The sequence below is a fragment of the Teleopsis dalmanni genome, chromosome 1 (assembly GCF_002237135.1).
Source record: "Teleopsis dalmanni isolate 2A chromosome 1, ASM223713v2, whole genome shotgun sequence".
Lineage (NCBI taxonomy): Eukaryota > Metazoa > Arthropoda > Insecta > Diptera > Diopsidae > Teleopsis > Teleopsis dalmanni.
Window position 1 is genome coordinate 49,645,667 of NC_051846.1, and position 21,671 is coordinate 49,667,337.

Below are 21,671 nucleotides of genomic sequence, written 5' to 3' on the forward strand. Positions count from 1 at the left end.
GAAGTGTTACATACTCCGAACAATTTTACAACTACAATACTCATGTAGATAAACAGATATACAGATATACATCACATCAGCCTTAGACGAGCCCATACGAAAGTAAAACGCCACATATGCATGCATTTGCAATGCAACAAAACTGACAGATCGCGTATAATTTAAACTGCGAAGCGCTTGATTTAAAAGTATCTGTGCGCTTCTTTTTCAAACATCATCTTATGCACAGATAAAAAAAAATTATTAGTCGTATTAAAACTAAAATGGCTAACAAGATAACGTTGGCATTGAAACACCGCTACTGACCGCTGCTGCTACAACTTTTGGTACGCTGCTGATAAAAGTAACGTTTCGCTAATATAATTTTTTTCTGATATTTTATGCCAGTTTTCTTTATTAGATACTCGCTCTGTTAATATGTGAAATACGGTTAAAATGAAGTATGTGTGATTTATTTGAACAGTGTTACACTTTAAAGGATTGCAAGGAGTGATTTTAGTTTATATGTCTAGTATGAGTTAGAAAATAAATATCTTAAAATATTTTTAATAACAGCAATATAAGTAATAATTAATCTTTTTTCTTTGAAATATTGTAAAATATAATATAGAGATATCATACAAAAATTATTGTGAATTGTATTCACATATATGTCAGCTCAAATGATCTACTATGGTAGCAGTGCACTGATCTACAGAGTCCAGTACTCTATTATCTTCTCTTCCATGTTATTTTATTGTTTTAATAATTAAAAACCCAGAAAAGAAACTTATTTATTTTTTATTCATTCTTGTTTATGATATTCATATATATTTTACATTTTTGTATATTGACAACCTTCAATAAGGTATTTTTTTACGGAGTATATGCTCGTAACAGTTTATTAATAGGTTTTATTGGTTTATTTTATTCTAGGTCTAGTAGTGCTACTGGCGTAATCTCAAACCCAGCGGTTGAGTAAAATTTTTCATTGGTGGTTAATATTTTTGATCCGATGTTTTCATATCGTTTTGTTGGATACTAGGTGATGCGTACTAGGTTATTCGAAACGGATTGAATATTTATATCATGCGATTGTGAGCAAAGTTTTCGAGACATTATCTCTTTTCTGAGATGTATACGGCTATTTAAAAACCACTTAATATCAGTTAGACCATTTAAATGGAGTTCTCAAGTTCATCAAGTGAAACATGCCTATTCTGACAAATAACTCACCTGTTTTCTAAGATGCAGACTTAAAGAGCACTTAATATCAGACAGAAGATTTAGATTAGGTTCACAAGGTCATCAAGCTATTCCGACATATAACTTTGTTGATATTTTAGTAATAATAATACTAAAATTATTATTATTTTATATTTGCATGTTCTTGTTTCTTTTCTTCTTAAAACAATTTCAGAAATCAGAAATATTTTTAAATACATAATTTAATTTATTAATTTCTTTATAAATATTCAATATTATTGTTACCAATATCATTTCTGTCTGTCATCGTAATCAATTTAATAAAGTGGAAAGACTTTTAAACATAAACTTGAAAATTTGTGGCGGTACAGCACTGGCAAAACGACATCAGCAAACATTACTGACTATTTCAGTGGGTTAATAGCACACTTGCTTAACATTTTATCAAGTAACGCATGCGAAGCGGCTAACTTTTTTTCAGTGTTTTATCACTTAAAACAGCTTGGAAAAGCACAAGCCAGCGTAGTTTAACTGGGTTTACTATAGCAAAATGCACCGCTGTGTTTGGTTCTTAAGTGAAAAACCAACAAATCGTCTCATCTTTGTTGGTGAGGCATGAGGTTGTGTTGTGTACATTCTATTTTTTACATATAAATACGTTTTTACTTACTCATTAGACTTGTTTTATCCGCTTTTTATTCTTCTTATTATTAGTGCGTTTTTCTTTGGTTTAGCTTCAAGTCCAATCGTTTATTAAGCATAATCTGTAGCCAAATGCGGCTATCTTTAATAAAACTATAATTTTTAGTTTGTAATCTCTTTGTTTTAAGTTGTTGACTTGACGTTAATCAAATATTGTTAGTATTTAAATCATAAATGCTTTCTTAAGACTTATACTTTTAAATACTAGAACTAAATACTATAATTGTTAGTATAAAAAAAATTACAACAGTATATAACCTTTAATTGCTATTTACGTATACCCTGTATTCTTTCTCAATTAAAAGTTTATATTAGTATAGGAATAGGAGTCTTTTTGCTATTATAGGAAGTATATTCGTTACCTTAAGTTAGTGATTAAATTATTAACGTGCATACAGACTGACATTATTTAATTCGTCTTCGAGTGCTGATCAGGGATATAAACATATAGTTTATAGTTTGCATAGTTTAAATGGGTTTGAAATTGATTTAACTGCTTTGCAAAATTTTGTCAATCTAGAAGTTATTCGGACTTTTTTTGTTTAATTTATGTATATTTCTTTTACGGAGTAATATTGCCGAAAGTTATAATTTTTATAATAATTATTACAATAATTCCGATTTAACTGATTAAGTTAGATTCTTATCGTGATTTAAAAGATCTATTGGTTTATTGCAATAACAATAATAAATACTAATGAATAAGATTCATCACAAAGTATATATATATTGGGAGGACAGCGCTCCGTCCACTTCAGTGGAGCCACTCCACTGAAGTGAAGAATTAGCCGAAGTAGTCCACGAAGTGAATTGGGTCCTTTTTTGTTCTTCGATTCTCGGATGTCGTTATTGAGTTAAAGCTAAAATGGCTCCCGTTCACATAATTACATCTCTTGTTATTGCAAGCAGCACATTTAGCTTGAGATTGGCTGCCCAGTCATCGCCAACCTAATGTTACCTAATGTTAACTTAGGGTGCTTCGAGGATAGCTTAGCACTTTTATCGCTTCCCTGACTAGCGGTTTTGATGTTATCAGTTTAGTTTATCTACAAGTGTTCATCTCTGTCAACCTGTTAAAATGAAGTGAAGTTATTCCCTTATAGACATAGGCTGCAGTCATTTTGTAACCCAATGGTATTCTGGGCTGGCTTGATCCTTGCTTTGCAAGTTTAGGGCAATATAAAACTAGGGCATTCAGTCAGCTTAAGCTTAGCTTATGTATTAAGCACTCAAACATATATTTATGGATAACACTGTTCAGATAAAGTTACGAAAAAAAAATAAATTGAATTAAGAAAACTTTTGAATTAAACATGATCCCTGCTTTCTTGTATTAATGTGTTATAAGAGTAGAATATGTGTCTGTAAAAATTGTAGTATATTCAAGTTTAGTCATTATTACACGAGTAATGTGTTAATAAAAGAATTCATTTTATTTTCCCATATGGTATTATATATAATTAAGAGAGTTTACCAAAATTAATAACAATTTGAAATTGTAAACAACATTTAAACATGACACGATATATATTTGTACTGTGATGTTTCGACGACATCAATTAAGCGGCAAGCCATACTATTTTCATCGCAAGTGGAAAGTGGTTAAAATAAATGTTTACACTCTCTGTCTTCTTAAAAAAAGAAAGAAGATAGATTAAAGTGAACTATCGAATTTAGAAGAAAATAAAGCTGAAGAGCTTAAAGAAGAGCTTTTCCAAAATATTATAAAACCAGAGAAGAGCACAATTTCAAAGTACGCATTCACCACACACATACGAACTCGAAGAAGCTATAGTAAGTCTACTTGTGTCTTCAAAATGAAAAACGCATCGTTCAGTATTAATTTAGACTTGGCGGTGTACAATAACGTTCGAAAGCATAAATCAAGACGCGCCGTTACTTTAAGCTGTTACAAAATTGCGAGCACAGATACTTATAGATACTTTTACGTGCTGCAACGCACTGCATAGCACGATTGCTGCATCTTAAATGGAATTGTTACCATATTTTGCACAATTTAAAGTTGCATGCAACAAATTGATATACATTAAATAGTTATTTCAAGTGCGTAAAAATCACATATTAAATTATGAAAAAAATATAAATATTAAAACTGCATAATATATTTGGAAGTTGTTTTTACTGTGTTTACTGAAATTATTTCGAAAAACAAAAAAAAAATTATTAATATAAATATACAAAAATATTTTGTGCGGTGAGTTGTGAATAGAAAATCGCGTTGGCGTTTTTTATATCTGTTAATTTTTTAAAATTCTTCATTTGTGAATTCATGATATACCCGACATGCGATGCGCATGCGCAGCAACTCTATTAGCACTTTTCAACGTAATTGTACTTTAGCAGTTGCTGCGATCGTTGTTGTTGTTATTAATACTGTTATATCTGGTGAAAATAGAAAGTGGTTCCCCATAGCCATAGCGGCTGTCTTAACTTGCTTAACTTGGCACTTTTTAGTTTATTTATTTTATATTTTTTTATTAGCCATTTCCAGCATCTATTCAACATTTTGTCAAAATCACCACAAAATATTTTATGCAGTAAACAAAGAATCAAACTGTGATTTTATAAAGACGTGCAATGCATTTGAGTTGCAATATAAAACGTTATGATGATGAGAGACATATTAAAGTGAAACTTTAAAAAAAAATTACTATAATACCAAAAAGATGTTTTTAGCCTAACATACTGAAAAAATATAAAAACATTATTAAATTTTTATTTTTAGTAAAACAATTTCTACTAAAAATATTATTAATTGTAATTTTAGTCCCTAAAGAGTTTTGATGCACTTTTACCAATGCGACTGATATCGTAGAAATTGGCTGGCTACCAGTTATTGACACCTCAATCGTTAGATGCTGTTGCTAATTTAAAAGATTTACTATAATTTTAGCTTTTGAGCTACTGTAGTATTCAAAAAGTTGTGTGTATAGACATGGTAAAGATCATGTCACTGTGAAATTATTATGCATTTTACTTCTATACATATAGGTATATTAAACTTTTATATTCTCTTAAAGTAGAAAAATCATTTCTTAAATAAAACTCATAAGCAGATATTAAATTCTGAAATTTGTAAAAAAAGAAATATACATATTTAAGATATTTTTATTCACTTATTAATTAAGAATATTAATTTTATGATCTTTATCTCTCTATCTCTAATTTTTCATACAAAAATTCTTTATATATTATATGGTACAATATTCCTTTGTATAAATACATTATTTAAAACAAATATTGTAAAATTATATTTTGTGTACTGCTTACTTCTTTTTATTTTTCATAACCTTATTATATATTGGGTTAGTTTTTCTTACACACTTATTGACTATCTCTTCACTTACACTCCTATATTGCATATATCTTTAAATAATATTTTGTCATATACCAGCTGGTCTATCTTGTCCGCCTTTTATTTCTTCCGTGCTTCATTATATATTTCATTTGCTTTCTTATTACATGACTGCATTAGAAAATATAGAAGTCTGACAACTTTGCGCTTATTGCAGCGGCTTTGCTACTATTTCTCAAGAATCGTTCCGTATCTTGTCCAACATTCTTATTCCATTGGATCATAGCATCATGTGTATTATTGCCCCATGACATAATTTTATAATGTTAATATATAACATAAATAAAATATACATTATTATATTATTATATATTATAAAGTACACATAAATATTAAATTATATCATAAAATGAAAATAATATCACAATATTAATCATGTTAATCCACGAATATTAAGTATGTGAATATAATAAAAATTATTTGTATTATATATGTATAATATATGTATATATGTATATATATGTATATGTTTGTATTATATATGTATAAAAAAATTTCAAAAAAAAATATAAAAAGGTTAAATTCATCAATATCAATAACATAGTACTAGTATAACATAGTAAAATCGATACAGGAAAAGAAAACGTTATTTTTAGTTTCTTCCCATTCTACAATTTAAACATTTACAACTTCTTTAAAAAACATTCATATCTTTTCAAATATCCCTTTAACCTAATCTATTCTGCATATCTCCTGCAATAACCAACGATAGAACCGTATCGGATGAAGGAACCGATCTACATCTAAAGAATCCTTAAAAATATAGTTCTCGTATAACTACGGTACGCTTATAACACAATATTGTAAGCAAATCGTTGAAGATCATTATATATAATATTACCAGTGCAGGTGTATTCTAGTTCTAACCAATAACTAGAATACGTCGAATAGGTTTAAGAGTTCATGAGAAATATATAATTAGTTTTTTTTTAAATATTTTTTGGATATATTTAAAACTATATAAGTTACAAATTTTATTTACTGTTGAAAAAATTTTGCAGAGCAATTAAATCAATTTCAATTTTATTTCATGTATTATTCCATTAATAAACTATATCCATAAAAACTAAAAGACTAAACCTATATCTATATGTGTGATGAGTATAAAGATAAAGAAAATAAATTGTAATTTCATATATTTAAAAAAAATAGTAAAATGTATATATGTATATTTGTATATTATTATTTATTACATAAACTAAATTAATTTTACAATTTTGGTTTGTTTTTCAGATACAAGAATATATAAAGAATAATTATCGTATCGAGTACAGCATAGAGTGACATATGACAGCTGATAACTTGGGCAATTAAAACTGATATTTAGGAACTTCTATTAAATTAAATACACTACAGAATAAAATGGGTCAACTTTCGCGGCCATATGTGCTCGCGGTCTTATGTTTAGTATTCATATCAAAGGTAAGCAAACAAATGAATAAAAATATATTATAATAGTTAATGGAATAAAAATAAGTATTACGAATAAATGAGAGATATGTTGAAAATAAAGATGTTATTAAATCTTCATTTTAAATGATCTCAAAACAAACAAATCCTGTATAATAAAAATTAACCAAACAATGAATGTATAATATTATTCTTACTATATTTTTTATTATATATAATGTAGTGCGAAAATATAACGAAAGTTATATACTATATTTTATTACCAATTACAGTCTGAGTAACAGGAAGACGGGTTTATACAGTTTCAATGAATTGAAAATGAAAGTCAATACATAGACTATACTCATACATAGAGTATATGTTCAGATTATCAATATATATATCATATTCTCTCAATAAAAATTTACATATTTATTTAAATTTACATGTTTAGGTTTTACTTTTAATTTGTCTGTTTGACTACAAATTAATAAAAAATTGATATCTGCTTATTTTATAGCTTCTAAGTGTAAAGCACTTATAATTTCTATATGATAATACTATGATAAAAAAAAGGAATTCTTCATTAAAATTGCTAACTGGATTTTTTAAAGCAATATATAATTATAACATATAATTGAACTGCAATAGCACATTAAATATACACAAAACGTTTATACTTATATAGATAATAAACTTTGATTTGATGTGTGCATTTTAAAAATGGGCGTCATACGAAGCTTAGTGCATTTTTGTGTTTTTATACTGAATGTTTCTATATCATACGTAACTCTTAACACATTATTAAAATATACTTCAATTAAATTTGTTTTTGTATTATTAATAAATTTTTTTTTTTGTGACAAAATAAATAGAAATAAATAATATATTCAAATTGTAAACTACAAACTTAACAGTGTCGGGCTGTAACGCTTTATTAGATTTGATGGGATTTACACAATACGTGATGTAAGTGCAATTTTGTACGTTTATTCTTATGGTTAAAGCTAAGGTCATTGAATTAGGTTTATTTATTATTTTTTTTTATTAGGATTATTTTTTTTTTTTTAAAAAAAAAAAAAACCTCCAATGTACTTTAACAAAAGTGTATGGAACAATCAAAAATTCAAATTATCATACAGCTACTAAAACTTAGATTATTTTCTAAATAATTCTAATCCTATTTAATAACAAAATATCGGAATAAATTTAATTGAAATAAAAACACCTATAAGATTTCGTGTAAAATTTATTTGTTATTTTTTTGTGATCTGAATTCTTCTATAAGTTCATTTTCTTCTGTCATAACATGACAGTGCGGGTGGTTCAATAATTTACTACTTTTCGGCATAATTCTTTATTTCCAATCTTGTTTTACTAATCTCACACTTCCGTTTTTCTGAAATTGGTTAATACTAAAACAAACCACCTTTTTTTGTGGCACCTTCTTTTTTCCGATGGAGTTATAACCTATTTAGCTGTTGTCATTAGTTTCTAGACTTTTTAGAATTGTAAAAGTTAGTCTACAATTTTGTAAATATGTGCTTTCATTTGCTGGTTTCAGATTTCTAAAATGTTTGAAGCGTGCCTCCTTGATTCTATTAATTATCGGTACTTGCTCTTAGATTGGTATCGAAGCGGTACGTTAAATACATTCGTATTTCTTCAAATTCATCAACTGTTGCGAAGTGAGCAATGTTTACAATAAACATATATCGACATTTTTCATTACTTGGACGTATTATATAATTCGTTTAGATATCATTTATACTTTAAATTCTTAGACACGTTTTCTACATTATTTTAGCTTTTCAATGGTTTTCATATCTGTATATAAAGTCTCATTTTTATTATTTAAATATTTATAAATAAATTCTATTGTTTTTAAAGCTCTTGTTATTGAGTGAAGATATACATATTTCTATATTTAATATTATACATATTAAAAAATTAATTGTATCTTATGTCAATCTTTATTAGTTTTTGGGTTTATCAAAATCAAGATCTCATTATATTTAATATATAATATCTCATTTTACCTTTTTTTTACACATATAAATTAAAAGTTGAGATTAATCATTTAAATAAAAATTATTTTTGGTGACTGTTGTATCAATGTTTTGTTTTGACAAATTAATATAGTTTAAAAAAATATTTACATATACATTAGTAACTAAAGTACACATCGGTGCCCCCAGCTCATTGATTTCGATATATCGTGAACTTCATATACAAATTTCCCGTTCTTTCCAAACTTCCTTTGAAGATATCTACTTTGAGATTTTGACAGTTGATTTAATAGGTTAATAGCTAAATACTATGAAATGGTTATGGGTATTAATAGTGATTGAGAAAAAGAGGAAAATTCTACAATGATATCACAACAGCGTCAGGGCCTATGAGATTCTTTATATCTTTTATGATTAGGGCTACCTTTAAAATAATAATTAAGTTATTGAATTTAAAGCTTCATATATTAATCCAAGCAAATAATTATTTTATTATTAATTAATTCAATTAATTACAGAATTTCAGAATTTCTTATCTTTATTAATTAAACATTCATAGACAATTTGGTTTTATATTTTTGATTTACGAAATAATTCATTTTAAAATTGTGTCAAAATTTTTCATTTCTCTCTCTGACGTTTTAACTTCGACGTAAAACATTGTTGCCACAGTAAGCAGGCACAGTATCACCAATATGAATTACCCAACAACAAATCACATTAGCTTTGATGAGCGTCGTTTGCAATGGTGAAGCGAAATGCAGTTATGCTCTGATTTGTACCAGTTTCGACTTTCTTCTTCATTAAAACTTATGATGCAGAAGCAAAGCAAATTCCACTGAAATATAGTAAAACACAATTATATGGAGTGGAGATACAAAACAACAGAAGCTACAATTAACTGCATTTTTTTTCCAACCATTTTCCATTTTTCTACTTTTTAATAATTAATTTTTGATACGAAATATTTAAACTGCAAGCAGAAAAATTCAAAGAAACAAAACCAAATATGAAATAAATAATAAATTAAATTAAATAAAAAATATTTTCTGACTTTAATTGCGAATAATCATTGCTGCAATGGCGATCAGATGGCTGCGTTTCGAAGATATTTATTTATATAATTAATAAATTATAAATTTTTACAGATTGTGCCAAATGAAAGAAAGTCTGACTAATAAACTAATTATGAAAAAAAATTTTGGCATAAGACGTTAATTTTTAAATTTGATATTATGAAGTGAAATTCGAAACTCGAAACTCGAAATTGTTGAAATGAACGGAGATTGTACGTTAGTCAAGATTTACAAAATGATAGTAGGCATACATATACTCGAAATTACAGAAATAATAATCAATATGCGTAAAAATTTTTGAATAAGAAACAAAATATATATTTTTTGAATAGGGTTATTCTTATCAATAAATTTATTTAATTTTTAATAGTTTTATAATTATTATATAGGTACATAATTTTTTAAATAACATATTTTTATTAAATTGATTATTTGTACTTTTATATTATTTAATAAAAATTAAAACGAATTAACAATTTTCATTTAATAAATCTATATATAGTGCCTCAAAATGTTTGAGCATTATCATTTCCGAACAATTCGATATATATTCGAATTTGAATATTTAGATTGAACACTGTAAATGATAGAAAATGTTCCAGTTGCTGGATGTTGTTCAAGCTAATCGGGCAGCTCATCTGCTTAATATTGCAAACATTAAAATACTCGAAGTTTCGATTAGTTCGAATAATATTCAAAGCTGTACTACATTGAAGATTGCGGAGATAGATCCCACCAGCAATGAGCACTATGATGTTCGAAAAGCTTGAATAGATTTGAATTTCAACATTTAGTTCGAACACTATAAATGTTAAAAAATGTTCCAGCTGCTTGATATGTTTCAATATTGCAATTTTCTATATTGCTGCTTCTATAATAATTAATAATAATATTCAAAACTCTGCTGCATTGAAGACTGAGAAGATATATTTCACCAGCAAAAAAAAATATTTATGATTTTTATATAACACTATTTTTAGAAACGTGAACAGAAAGACTTCTAAAGGTAGAAAAAGTTATTGATAAGATAACTAGGAACTTTAGATGAATCTGGAGTTCATCTTTAAAATATTTATATTATTTCCATATACAAATATAAAATAACTTACTTAAAAATAGAAAAATATACTTGACCTTACTTGCTTACTGCTTGCTTTCGTGGGTGGAGTTAAGAACTTAATAAGAATTCCATTTTTAAGTATAGCTATACTTAATGACATTTCCAATGTAGGAATCAATTATTTCAGTAAATGGTGTTAATGGTTGTTTTATTGACTGGACTTCAGTTTTTAGTTTTGCTGTATTAAAGAAATATATTCTATTATATAATTTATAAGAAATTTGTTATTAAGTGTAGATTAAATTGTATGGATGTCATTTATCCCCAACAAACTTAGGCCATATGCAGTACCATTACGCTATGGCTTTATCTTTCTGTATAATTTGTTAAGTATAAGATGATATTTCATTTTATACTTATACTTGCAATATGCAAGAACTCAATTTATAATAAAGAACACTCAACTATCCGAAAGAGGTCAGTTTAAAATCGTATTGTATCTTTTACGAGAAAATCAATTTAAGGTACTTCCTAGTTAAAGGAAGTAAGTTTATATACTTAAATACACTTCTATTGAAAGGATACTATAATTTTATACTATAATTAATTCTAACCAAAGAAAAGACATTCAACCTTTCGATATCAGATGCAAGCTTCACAAGTTCTTCTCATGATCCAGATCAGAAATGTAAAGTTACATTACCGGTTTAAGTACCACCATCGCTTTAAATACACTGTCACATAGGTTAAAATTAAATAAAAGTTAAAGTTAAATTAACTGCGTAGCTATAGTAGTTTGGGTTAAAATATTTACTTTCTCGACTATTATCCGGCTTCTTTTAATTTAAGTGGTCGTGTAAACGAGTCTTATGCGGCTACTGATCACAAGCCCTTCCTGATGCGACAACTTTTTGTCACCTCAAATAAATAAATATTGTTGAGATGTTATATACACACTTGTGTATCCATGTATATATTAACCTTTACTATTTATATTGATTGATAATTTAAAATTTTAAATATTTAATAATTTATAAGTTTTCCATATATATAATTATGTACGGGTGATATAAATACATAAATTATTTTATTAAATAGGATTAATATTATATATAATATATATATATATTTGATATATATGTATATTAATTAATTACTTATTTATATATTTGGCAATATTTTTGAATGGAATATTAGATAAAATTTAATTGATAAAATTCGTTAACGATTTCTAGATTTTAAAATTTTTTGAGTCCAGAATAATAGTCATCGATTAATTAATTAATTATTTATAGGGTTTTCGAATAGCAAAGAAAGAAAGAATTATTTTTATTTTTGGCAATATTTTTGAATGCAATATTAAATACCGATTTCCGATTTTTAGATTTCAAAATTTTGCATAATCTCTTCGAAATTAGAATTTTTAGTATTTGTGCATTTTTCTTCTAGAAGAATACATAAATAAAATTGTTTGGTTTTAAATCAACAAATTATAAAGGACAATGACCTGTTATACTTTTGAAATGATAAATTTTTTCGATTTTTTTAAATGTAATTAAAATATTGAATAACTTTACTAAAAAAAAATTAGTTAAAAAAAATTATTGCAATTATAAAAGCAATACATTCTCCGAAACGAAGTAAAAAATGTATCTTAACTTAGTATTCACTTTGTATTTCTGTTGAAGTGATCACATAAACCATCTCACTATAAGCTGTGCTCAATCAATTGTGATGGAAGTAAAATTGAAGTTAAATGTAAAAATTTATTAAAGCGGCTATTACCTTTAGTAAAAATCCGTTAAGATTACAGTTTTCCATTTGCATAATTTTGACTTAATTTCACTTTCAAAAATTCCATATTGAATTTTTGCATTTCAATTTATTTTGTTGCCAATCTTTACTTTTTTCATAGTCGTTTTGTGTGAATTTTGACTTTCGTTTTTATTTGACGCTTGTTTCATTCTTTTGTTCACTGATCATATGCAAGGCATATCCGCTTCAAGTTAAAAAACCGAACCATTTAAGTTAACAAACTGAGCTTTTCGTGACAGAAAACAACAATATAAACAAGGGCCATTCATAAGCCGCATTAACAATAACAAAACAACAAAAAAATAACAACAACAAACTATGTTTGAAAAATAGTGTTGCTGTTGTTGACTATACAAAAAAAACAGTAATAACATTAAGCACTGCATTTAAACCGAAATTTAAAATAAAAAGGCAAAACAAAAAAAAAAAAAAATAAAAAACATGAGGGAAAAGAAAGCGTAAAATGGTTGTGATATTTTTAGCTGAGTTAATAAATGCGTACCAATGCAAAACGCAAGATGAACGAACATTCCCTTTACAAAAAGCGCCATTGAGACACATTCACATCCACATCCACGAACGATTTTTGTACTAATTTTTTTTCCGGTGAATTAACTTCGAAACTCATTTAATGACGTTATGCAATGCTCAAATAAAAGCAACATATTTCTTTTATTTTTATTATTACTTTTATTTACCACGTTTTTTATATAAGCCAAATTTATTTCCCAATATTTGGCAGTGCATTACATCGTCGTGATCGTTACGTGATTTTGAGCCTTCCTGCGAAGTCATTATTCACGCTTGCATATTGCGCAAGCGTCACACATGTACTAAGTTTCTGTTAATTTTTTGCATTTGTTTAAATTTTAAATAAAATTAATAGGCAATTAAAAATAACTCAACCATTTCACATTTACTTTAAGCAAAAATCCGTAACAATTTAAAATTTATTCAATTTAAAAAAAAAATAATTTTTACTGAATATTTATAATAATTATACTCGTATTTTATATTTTGTAATATTAATATTATTATTTTATAATAAATTATTTTTTTAACTCTTTGCAGAATGCACGTTGTGATGGTCCACATATTGACTCAGCTTCTCTGCCACTAGAACACAGATCAGTATATGGTCCACCAGCACCTTCACCCATATATGGTGCGCCGCAGGGCGGTGGCGGTGGGGCCTCCAATGAAATCTCTGACGATGCATGGCCGCTTGCTACCACCAATGACAGTCCGCAAATAAAGCATTTACAAGTACAATGCGAAAAGACACATATGCGTGTTAATATTGAATTCGATCGTCCATTCTATGGTATGATTTTCTCAAAAGGTTTCTACAGTGATCCGCACTGTGTGCATTTGAAACCTGGTACTGGTCATTTAAGTGCTACTTTTGAAATTTTCCTCAACAGCTGTGGTATGACCAGTTCAGCTAATCATAACGCTGCTGGTTTTGGTGCACCTACACCATCTGGCAGTTATGTTGAGAACACTATTATTATACAATATGATCCATACGTGCAAGAGGTTTGGGATCAGGCACGTAAATTACGTTGTACTTGGTATGATTTCTATGAAAAAGCTGTTACCTTCCGTCCATTCCAAGTTGATATGTTGCACGCTGTTACAGCTAATTTCTTGGGTGATAATTTACAATGCTGGATGCAGATACAAGTCGGCAAAGGACCTTGGGCATCAGAAGTTTCTGGTATTGTTAAAATTGGTCAAACGATGACAATGGTATTAGCTATTAAAGATGATGAAAATAAATTCGATATGTTGGTACGTAATTGCGTTGCGCACGATGGTAAACGTGCTCCCATACAGTTAGTTGATCAAAACGGTTGTGTCGTCCGACCAAAAATTATGAGTAAATTCCAAAAAATTAAGAACTTTGGTCCATCAGCTTCAGTTGTTAGCTTTGCATATTTCCAAGCATTTAAATTCCCCGACTCCATGAATGTACACTTCCAGTGTGTGATACAAGTATGCCGTTACAATTGTCCTGAACCAAAATGTGGACCTAGTATTGGTGGAGAATATGGAGTGCCACAAATTGGCGGCAATGCACTTTCTTCCGAATATGGACCTCCAGAAGCTTATGAACGAGGTGACTTTGGTTTGGGTGGCTTACCGCCAGCTGCTTATCCAGATCCCAGACATCCAGCAGCTGATGCAACTGGAGCCTACTCAGAAAATCAACCTGATGTTGTTCCTTCACCACAAGCACAAACATCTGCAGTCACTACACCTGAAGCCGGTCCACCAAGTTCACAGTCACCACCACAAACTGCTGAATTACACTTGCCTCCACCACCATTACCCGGACAACCCGGTCAGTACAGTACAGTTAAAAGAAAAGACGATATGGAGGGTGGAAATTTAGTATCATTAGGTGGTCGTCCAAGATCTGTAGAGGGACTTGATGATTTACGCGGTGTACGCAGACGGCGTGACACAATAGATATTGTAGTCAAACCACGTATCTACAAACGTGATGCACAAGAAATGACTGATGTGAATACAAGTAGAACAATTCAAGTGGTTGCACCTGGTGATGTTAACTTTGCATTGAACAGTAATGCAAATAATGAAACCGTTGTCATACAATCTGCACGTTCTGCTGATTCGGAAACAATTTGCATGTCAGTGCCAAGTTTTGTTGGTGGTTTAGTGATGTTGCTGCTGGTGCTGGCCGTTGCATCTCTAGTCGCTGCATTCCTGTTCGTACGAGTACGGCATTTCGACAGAAAAGGAGCGTCAATGGCATACGTTAACTAATTAGATTAAAATGATTAGATTAACTTACGCTATAGTGCTTCTCAACTCCTTAATTTAATATAAGGCTCGACAACGAGCTATAGGAACGAACGCTTAAAAATATTACTTAAACTGTCTTTAGAAAACCAAATCATATATAAACGACATATATGCTAAGTAGAACCATTCAGAACAAGGGTACGGCGGTTCTTCCAGGCATACTTTCATATATACATCTTAACAATCATATTTCCGACAAAATCCCGACAAATGATTAACCATGAATAGTTATATATTATATTATTTATTATATTTTACCTATAATTATTTATTTTTATTTTTCTATTTGCCCAATTTGTAAAACGAAAAATCCTCAAGATAAAAAATTTAAATAAAATTGTCACTAAATTAACATTTGTATGGCAATGAAGAGATCTCATAATTTAGAGATTGTTTTCTCTTCTCAAGCAAATGCAAATCTAAATAAAAAAATTTATTGGTTAATAAAATTAATGCAAATAACGACAAAAATCTTTGCGATATTTTCACTAAGAACTAAATCTTTAATATAAGTTAATTTAGCAATTGTATATACGTATATTTATTATATTATTAAATTATTTTTTATTAGATTTGAAAATAAAATTGAATTTGAAAAGAAATGTTTGAATTTTTTAATAATAAAAATATGTTTTACAAGTAGGTAAGTTAACTTTTAAAATTAAATAAAAAAGTAATTTTTATACCATGTAGAACTAATTTGCTTTTTTTTAATACTTTTCTAAACTAGAAATTTTTGTAATGATTATGATTTTTAAAAGCCTTATGAAGAAGGCAGCAGTATTTCACATATATTAAGATAGTCAAGCACTTTTGAATCTATATCCGATCTTACACCGCTAGCTTCAAGTTATTTCGAAGCAGAAAATATTTTATACATAAGTTGCGTATTATGAACAAAACTATAGTTGTCTGGATGCCTGGTTACGATGAATTCAGCTGTAACGAAATAGCAGGCAATCTACTGATGAAACGAATTTTAGGAATCTTTTCACTTGTCAGGCTGAATTAGTACCGTGAAAAATTAAATATAAAATGGGTCAATGCTAAACGCCCCAAGCTATTTAAATAATATATTTGATTCAATAATAAAAATCTGAACAGTTTTTTCATTTTAAACAGATTTAAGCTCAGATTATTTGTTTTTTCTTTTGTGATAATGCTCTTGTTAACTACCAACTTTTAGATATGGAATTACCCTGCAATTGCAAAGGAACGGCTTTTATCAAATTAAATGAGTTTTGGAGTCATAAGCAAAGACATATTATTTATATCAATAAATCTCATATGTCGCGTTGTAGCATTATCTCATAGTCTAGTTTACATGGTTTTATTTGTTTCGATATCTTGTTTATATCGAACGTATATTTATGAAAAACATTGGCATTTTATTAAATAATTAAATGCAATTAAATCATAATTGAAAAAATCAAATTGCATATAAACTGCTCAACAGAACTGAATTCAAATTAATTACTTCTCATACGCTTGCAATCAATGATCCAATTAGCTCTAATACAATATATATATATTAAGTTAACTAAAGTTAAAGCATCAGTTATGAGCACAAAAATTGTGATAAACTTAAAACTATCAACAAAAAGAGAGAAAAACCTCATTTACATAATTTGATGAAGTGATGGAGCCATACATTGAAAATGTCATATATATGACAAGTTAAAGTGTTAGCTAACAGCACCAAAAAAACAAAAAAGGGATCAACTAATAAAAATAAAAATTAAAAAAATGAAGAAAAGTAAACAATGAACGAAACAATGATGTCGGAAAAAATTTCTATAGGACATGTCTATATAAATAAATATAATCAATCCTAAAAACTTTACAACTACCAAGACTAGAATTTATTGCTTTTCAAAGGTTCGATTTGTAAAAAACTATATTTCATAAAATTAAGATAGACACAATATTTTTGTTACGATTTTTCGGTATTTCTGAATTAATAAGTACAATATGATAATTAAATGGTAAAAAAATAAAAACTATTACATATATTCACTTATAAAATGGTAACTCTAAACTAATTAATGCACCAGGAAAACTAATCTCATACCTTTTTATAATGGTCAGCCTTGGCAATGAACTTGTGTAACCTTCTAATTTCTTAGGAAATTCAATCTTTTTTTTGTTGATAAAACAATAATAAATTATATCAATTTGTTTTATAAAAGGAGTGATTACATTTAATATTTTTATCACTAACAGGTGCTCATGTCATTGTTTATATATTATCGCTGTGAGCAAGTATGTGAGTTGCTTAAATTTTTCGGAATAATTGCATACAGTTTTCAAGTATATAAATGTAAAGTAATTATTATTTTGCATGTTTAATAAAACAAGTAAGGAATCAAATTATTACTTGATAAGATTAAATGAAAAATAAATTGTCAAGTCATTATTTATATTAGCTAAATTATTTTCAATGCTAAGCAATATATGCGAACGTATTTACAGCAGTTGTAGTGAGTGCTCTTATCATTCATACAAAATTTTTACTACTTCAATTAGTATATTTCGCTAACAAATTAAATGTCATTGAATTCAATTAATACATTTTAAAAAAAAATATTACATACATTTTTAAATAAAACAAATTAAACATTATTACGGAAATATATAAAAATATATTTTCATCTATTTCTTTGTTCAATTAAATATTATTCATAAATAATACATTCTGAGACATTTACCTTCAGCGTTGCTTATTTTTGTACAGACTTTATCAGAACATTTAAAATATGTAAATAAAATCAACATATGTATCTATTTCCTTTTATTGCCGGCAACTTTTACAATTTAATATTAAATTATGTATATACAATTTAAAATATTATCCTATTTGTGATTTGAAATTAACTAGATATTTTAAAATTGTTACATATAAACAAATAATTATATTATTTTAATAGAAAGCACACAGTATTTGAAAGGTATTATTTACAAAAGTGTTACGCACTTCGGGCATCATTTATAGTCGTAGGTACATGTACTTCCAAACCGTCCATATCTTTGGTAAGCGTTATTTGGCAACCAAGCCTTGAGGTGTCTGTTAGTTCATACGCTAAATCCAACATATCTAATTCTTCATCTCCGGGCTTTTCAGGCAAATTATCGTAATCAGGTTGTTTAAATATTAAATGGCAAGTGGAACATGTAAGCGTGCCTTCACACGCACCAAAACCATCTAAGTCAATACTATTATTAACTACAACATCCAATAGAGTATCTCCTACATTTCCTTTAGTTTCTATTCTCTGACCACTAGCACGGACAAATGTTACTTTCACTCTGCAAATATATATATAATATTAAACTTTTTACTAGTAGAAAATATTAATAATATTTATTTACTCTTGTTTAAGTGATGGGCTTACACTTAATGCACGATTAATATACTGAAGCCTACCAATTTGTAAGGCAACTTTTGAACAACTTAACGCATTTCGTATAAACATTATTGTACAAATCGTATGTTATCTAACTTTGTGCAATTACTAATAAACTAAATATGTTTTCAAATAAAATAATTTGCGATATTATACTACAGCACCATAGAATTACTCAACTGATTTAATGTGTGTGCTGATACCAACTGTCAAGTGAAAGTTACTGTAGGGGATGACGTACAACAATGTTGTATTGAGCAGTTATATATAACTATTCCATAAAAATATTTTTACTAGATTAGTAAGTTCAAGAAAACCAAAAGTAAGTTCACCAGCTTAACTTTAATTATTTTAAATAAATAATAATATTATTGCAATCAACATTATCAATTTTTTATGCATAAAAATTTTATATTTGTTGAGCAATAATTTATCGGATAGTTATCGATATTTCACACTTGTTCGCACACATGTTGTAATGTCAAAAATATTTGTTTACATTAAAATTTTTAACAATGACTGAGTTGTGGAACGAGTTCGATTTAAAGATACCACCTTTAATAACTTTACCATCAAATAATGCTAACTTAGGTATGTCGAATCAATTACTGTTTTAAAAAATCTACAATCAATACAATTATTTATAGCACAAAAGTTACGAACTGCCCTCAACAAATATGAAAAGCAGCATACAATAAAAAACAAAGATTTCCCAGAAACAGCAGCTCTTCTTTCACGTTTAATGGCAAGACGTAAGAATTCTTTTCGTCACATGATTGGTTTTCATAGCATTCGCAAACTCAATTCGGCACTTTCCCGTTTGCTACGAATTGATTTACCTAGAGATTTAGAACGCTTCAGTGGTGCTTTACCTGATATGGTATTTGAAGATGATATTTGCGTAGAAATACCAAATCGGAATAGCTTTGATTATGTGCTTGTACGTTTGGTAGGAGTGTATTATGTACATAAACGCATACGCGAGTGTTGCACTGATGCTGTGGATTATATAACTAAGATGATGCGATCAAACTATTTCTTTGAAACGAACACATTGTTTTTTGCCACAATAGCGAAACTGTTTAATTTCAGTTTTGAGTTAAGTAATTTATGTGCAGAGCTATATAATCAAATTCTGCCACTAAGACAGTATTTTCCACATAAAGGCATATATGAGTTTTTACCAAAAGATACTATTTTACCGAATACATTGGAACATCTTGGTAATAATAGTGAGAATTCCACATATAAGGAATTGGAAACACAAATTCCTCTTTCCGTAGTTTTAAATGCTACTCCAACAGTACCTAAGCACAAACAACGATCTGATGTTGGAACAGAAGTTGACAGAGAAAAGAAAGTTAAAAAATATAACATAGAGCAACTTAGAACAGTAGAAGGCATTAAGCAATTTATAGCCGCAGAAAACAAAGCTCGAAAAAACTCACTACAAACGTCACTTACCAAAAAAATACTTAATCACGAATGGGCGGGTGCTCAAAAGATTTTCGAAAAAAAATTGTTAGCTAACGATAATAAAAAGGCTGTGAATATTTTTCAAAAATTTATATCTTCAAAAATCTGAGAACTTAAATAAATATTTAATAACATTTAAAAATTTAGAATTCGTACATTGATTTATATACAACGTTATTTTTAATTTTCCAATTAAATTAGAAACATCCCTAGTATTTGTACCGAAATATTTGAGCCGATTCTTACTGCTGTATAGAATTAAAGTTCTGGCAAAATGGATTTGAAAGTATAAAAAATAATTAGTAAAATTTTCAATTTAAATTACTCAAACGATGCTTTATTGTTGTTTCCATAACCATCAATAATGTCAACGTATTTAGAATTTCGTATTTAGACATATTAAGAATTTCCAAAAGTGTGCTGTAATCACCTTTGGGTACATTTTACAATTAATCTTTTCTAACTAAAATACTGTGTTTCTTCATATTTCCATCAGTTTTCCATCAATATATATATATTTAGGATATTTTAATGTCTTGTATCAAGGTAAACAAGATAATGAGTTTTACCCTGAACATAGAAATGTACATTTTCGACGTATTTGCTGTTTTTTACTTTTTGACACTTCTTAATCCGATATACTTTTTTCAAAAGTGCTTTAAATTTTATAAACCATAGGGGTATTCACTCTGTCTTGCAAAGTCATTGTAAGGTGAACGAAATGCAAAAGTATGAGAACTCCTCTGTTGTAGAAATAGTCAAACTATTCGAAAGGCAAGTCATGAGTTTCAGCTATGGTGAGAGATGAAGTCTTACTCGATGTATTGCCAAGCAAAATAACAATCAATTTGCGCAATCAAGTGCTTAATATGTTTTAGTCGTTGTGCAACCTATTTCAAAGCAGTCGCTAGCTTTGAAATCCAAAAATACAATACCCACATATGATAGCTGAATCTTCTCATGTCAATTTACGTTGCACCTTGTATTGCTTAAATTATGTAATGTGTAGAAAACTCTTATCCCCAATTCTTTGTTTCAAATAAAATGAAGTGAAATGCTAGCTCTGTTCTGGTTTTCTTAGACGATCATACAATACCATTTCACGAATTCGTCAGTGATAGCCATTCACAGTTCTCCTCAATAAGTGTGATGATAAAGTGCATTAACATTTTTTTAGTTGTTTTAATAGAGATGTATATTAATCAGAAATACATATGTGGGGGTGTCGCCACACATACATCGAATCAATTTACAGTTTATCAGTGAAATCATATAAAACAGCTGTAGTTTTAGGATAATTTTACACTCTGGCAAAATATCTACAGTGTTATAAATTAATCTTGAGTG

At 28.2% G+C, this 21,671-nt stretch overlaps 3 protein-coding genes across 4 annotated transcripts; 2 read left to right on the plus strand and 1 right to left on the minus strand.

Moving 5' to 3' along the window:
* Positions 1-6,502: 6,502 nt before the first annotated feature.
* On the plus strand, positions 6,503-15,898 carry LOC119673057. 2 transcript variants are annotated; one of them, XM_038084267.1, is made up of 2 exons: positions 6,503-6,685; positions 13,684-15,898. In XM_038084267.1, exons 1-2 carry the CDS (start codon positions 6,626-6,628, stop codon positions 15,403-15,405), a joined length of 1,782 nt encoding a protein of 593 aa, XP_037940195.1. In that variant the 5' UTR covers positions 6,503-6,625; the 3' UTR covers positions 15,406-15,898. The 2 variants fall into 2 exon arrangements, with proteins under 2 accessions (XP_037940195.1, XP_037940196.1); XM_038084268.1 differs by lacking the exon at positions 6,503-6,685 and adding an exon at positions 13,372-13,442.
* Positions 15,899-18,152: 2,254 nt separating this feature from the next.
* Positions 18,153-19,022, minus strand: LOC119670794 (adrenodoxin-like protein 2, mitochondrial). The gene is made up of 2 exons (XM_038081202.1): positions 18,814-19,022; positions 18,153-18,750 (listed from the first exon to the last, which is right to left on the minus strand). Exons 1-2 carry the CDS (start codon positions 18,915-18,917, stop codon positions 18,411-18,413), a joined length of 444 nt encoding a protein of 147 aa, XP_037937130.1. The 5' UTR covers positions 18,918-19,022; the 3' UTR covers positions 18,153-18,410.
* A 284-nt stretch (positions 19,023-19,306) lies between these two features.
* Positions 19,307-20,462, plus strand: LOC119670795. Its single transcript, XM_038081203.1, has 2 exons — positions 19,307-19,439; positions 19,496-20,462. Exons 1-2 carry the CDS (start codon positions 19,364-19,366, stop codon positions 20,431-20,433), a joined length of 1,014 nt encoding a protein of 337 aa, XP_037937131.1. The 5' UTR covers positions 19,307-19,363; the 3' UTR covers positions 20,434-20,462.
* The last annotated feature ends 1,209 nt before the right edge of the window (positions 20,463-21,671 follow it).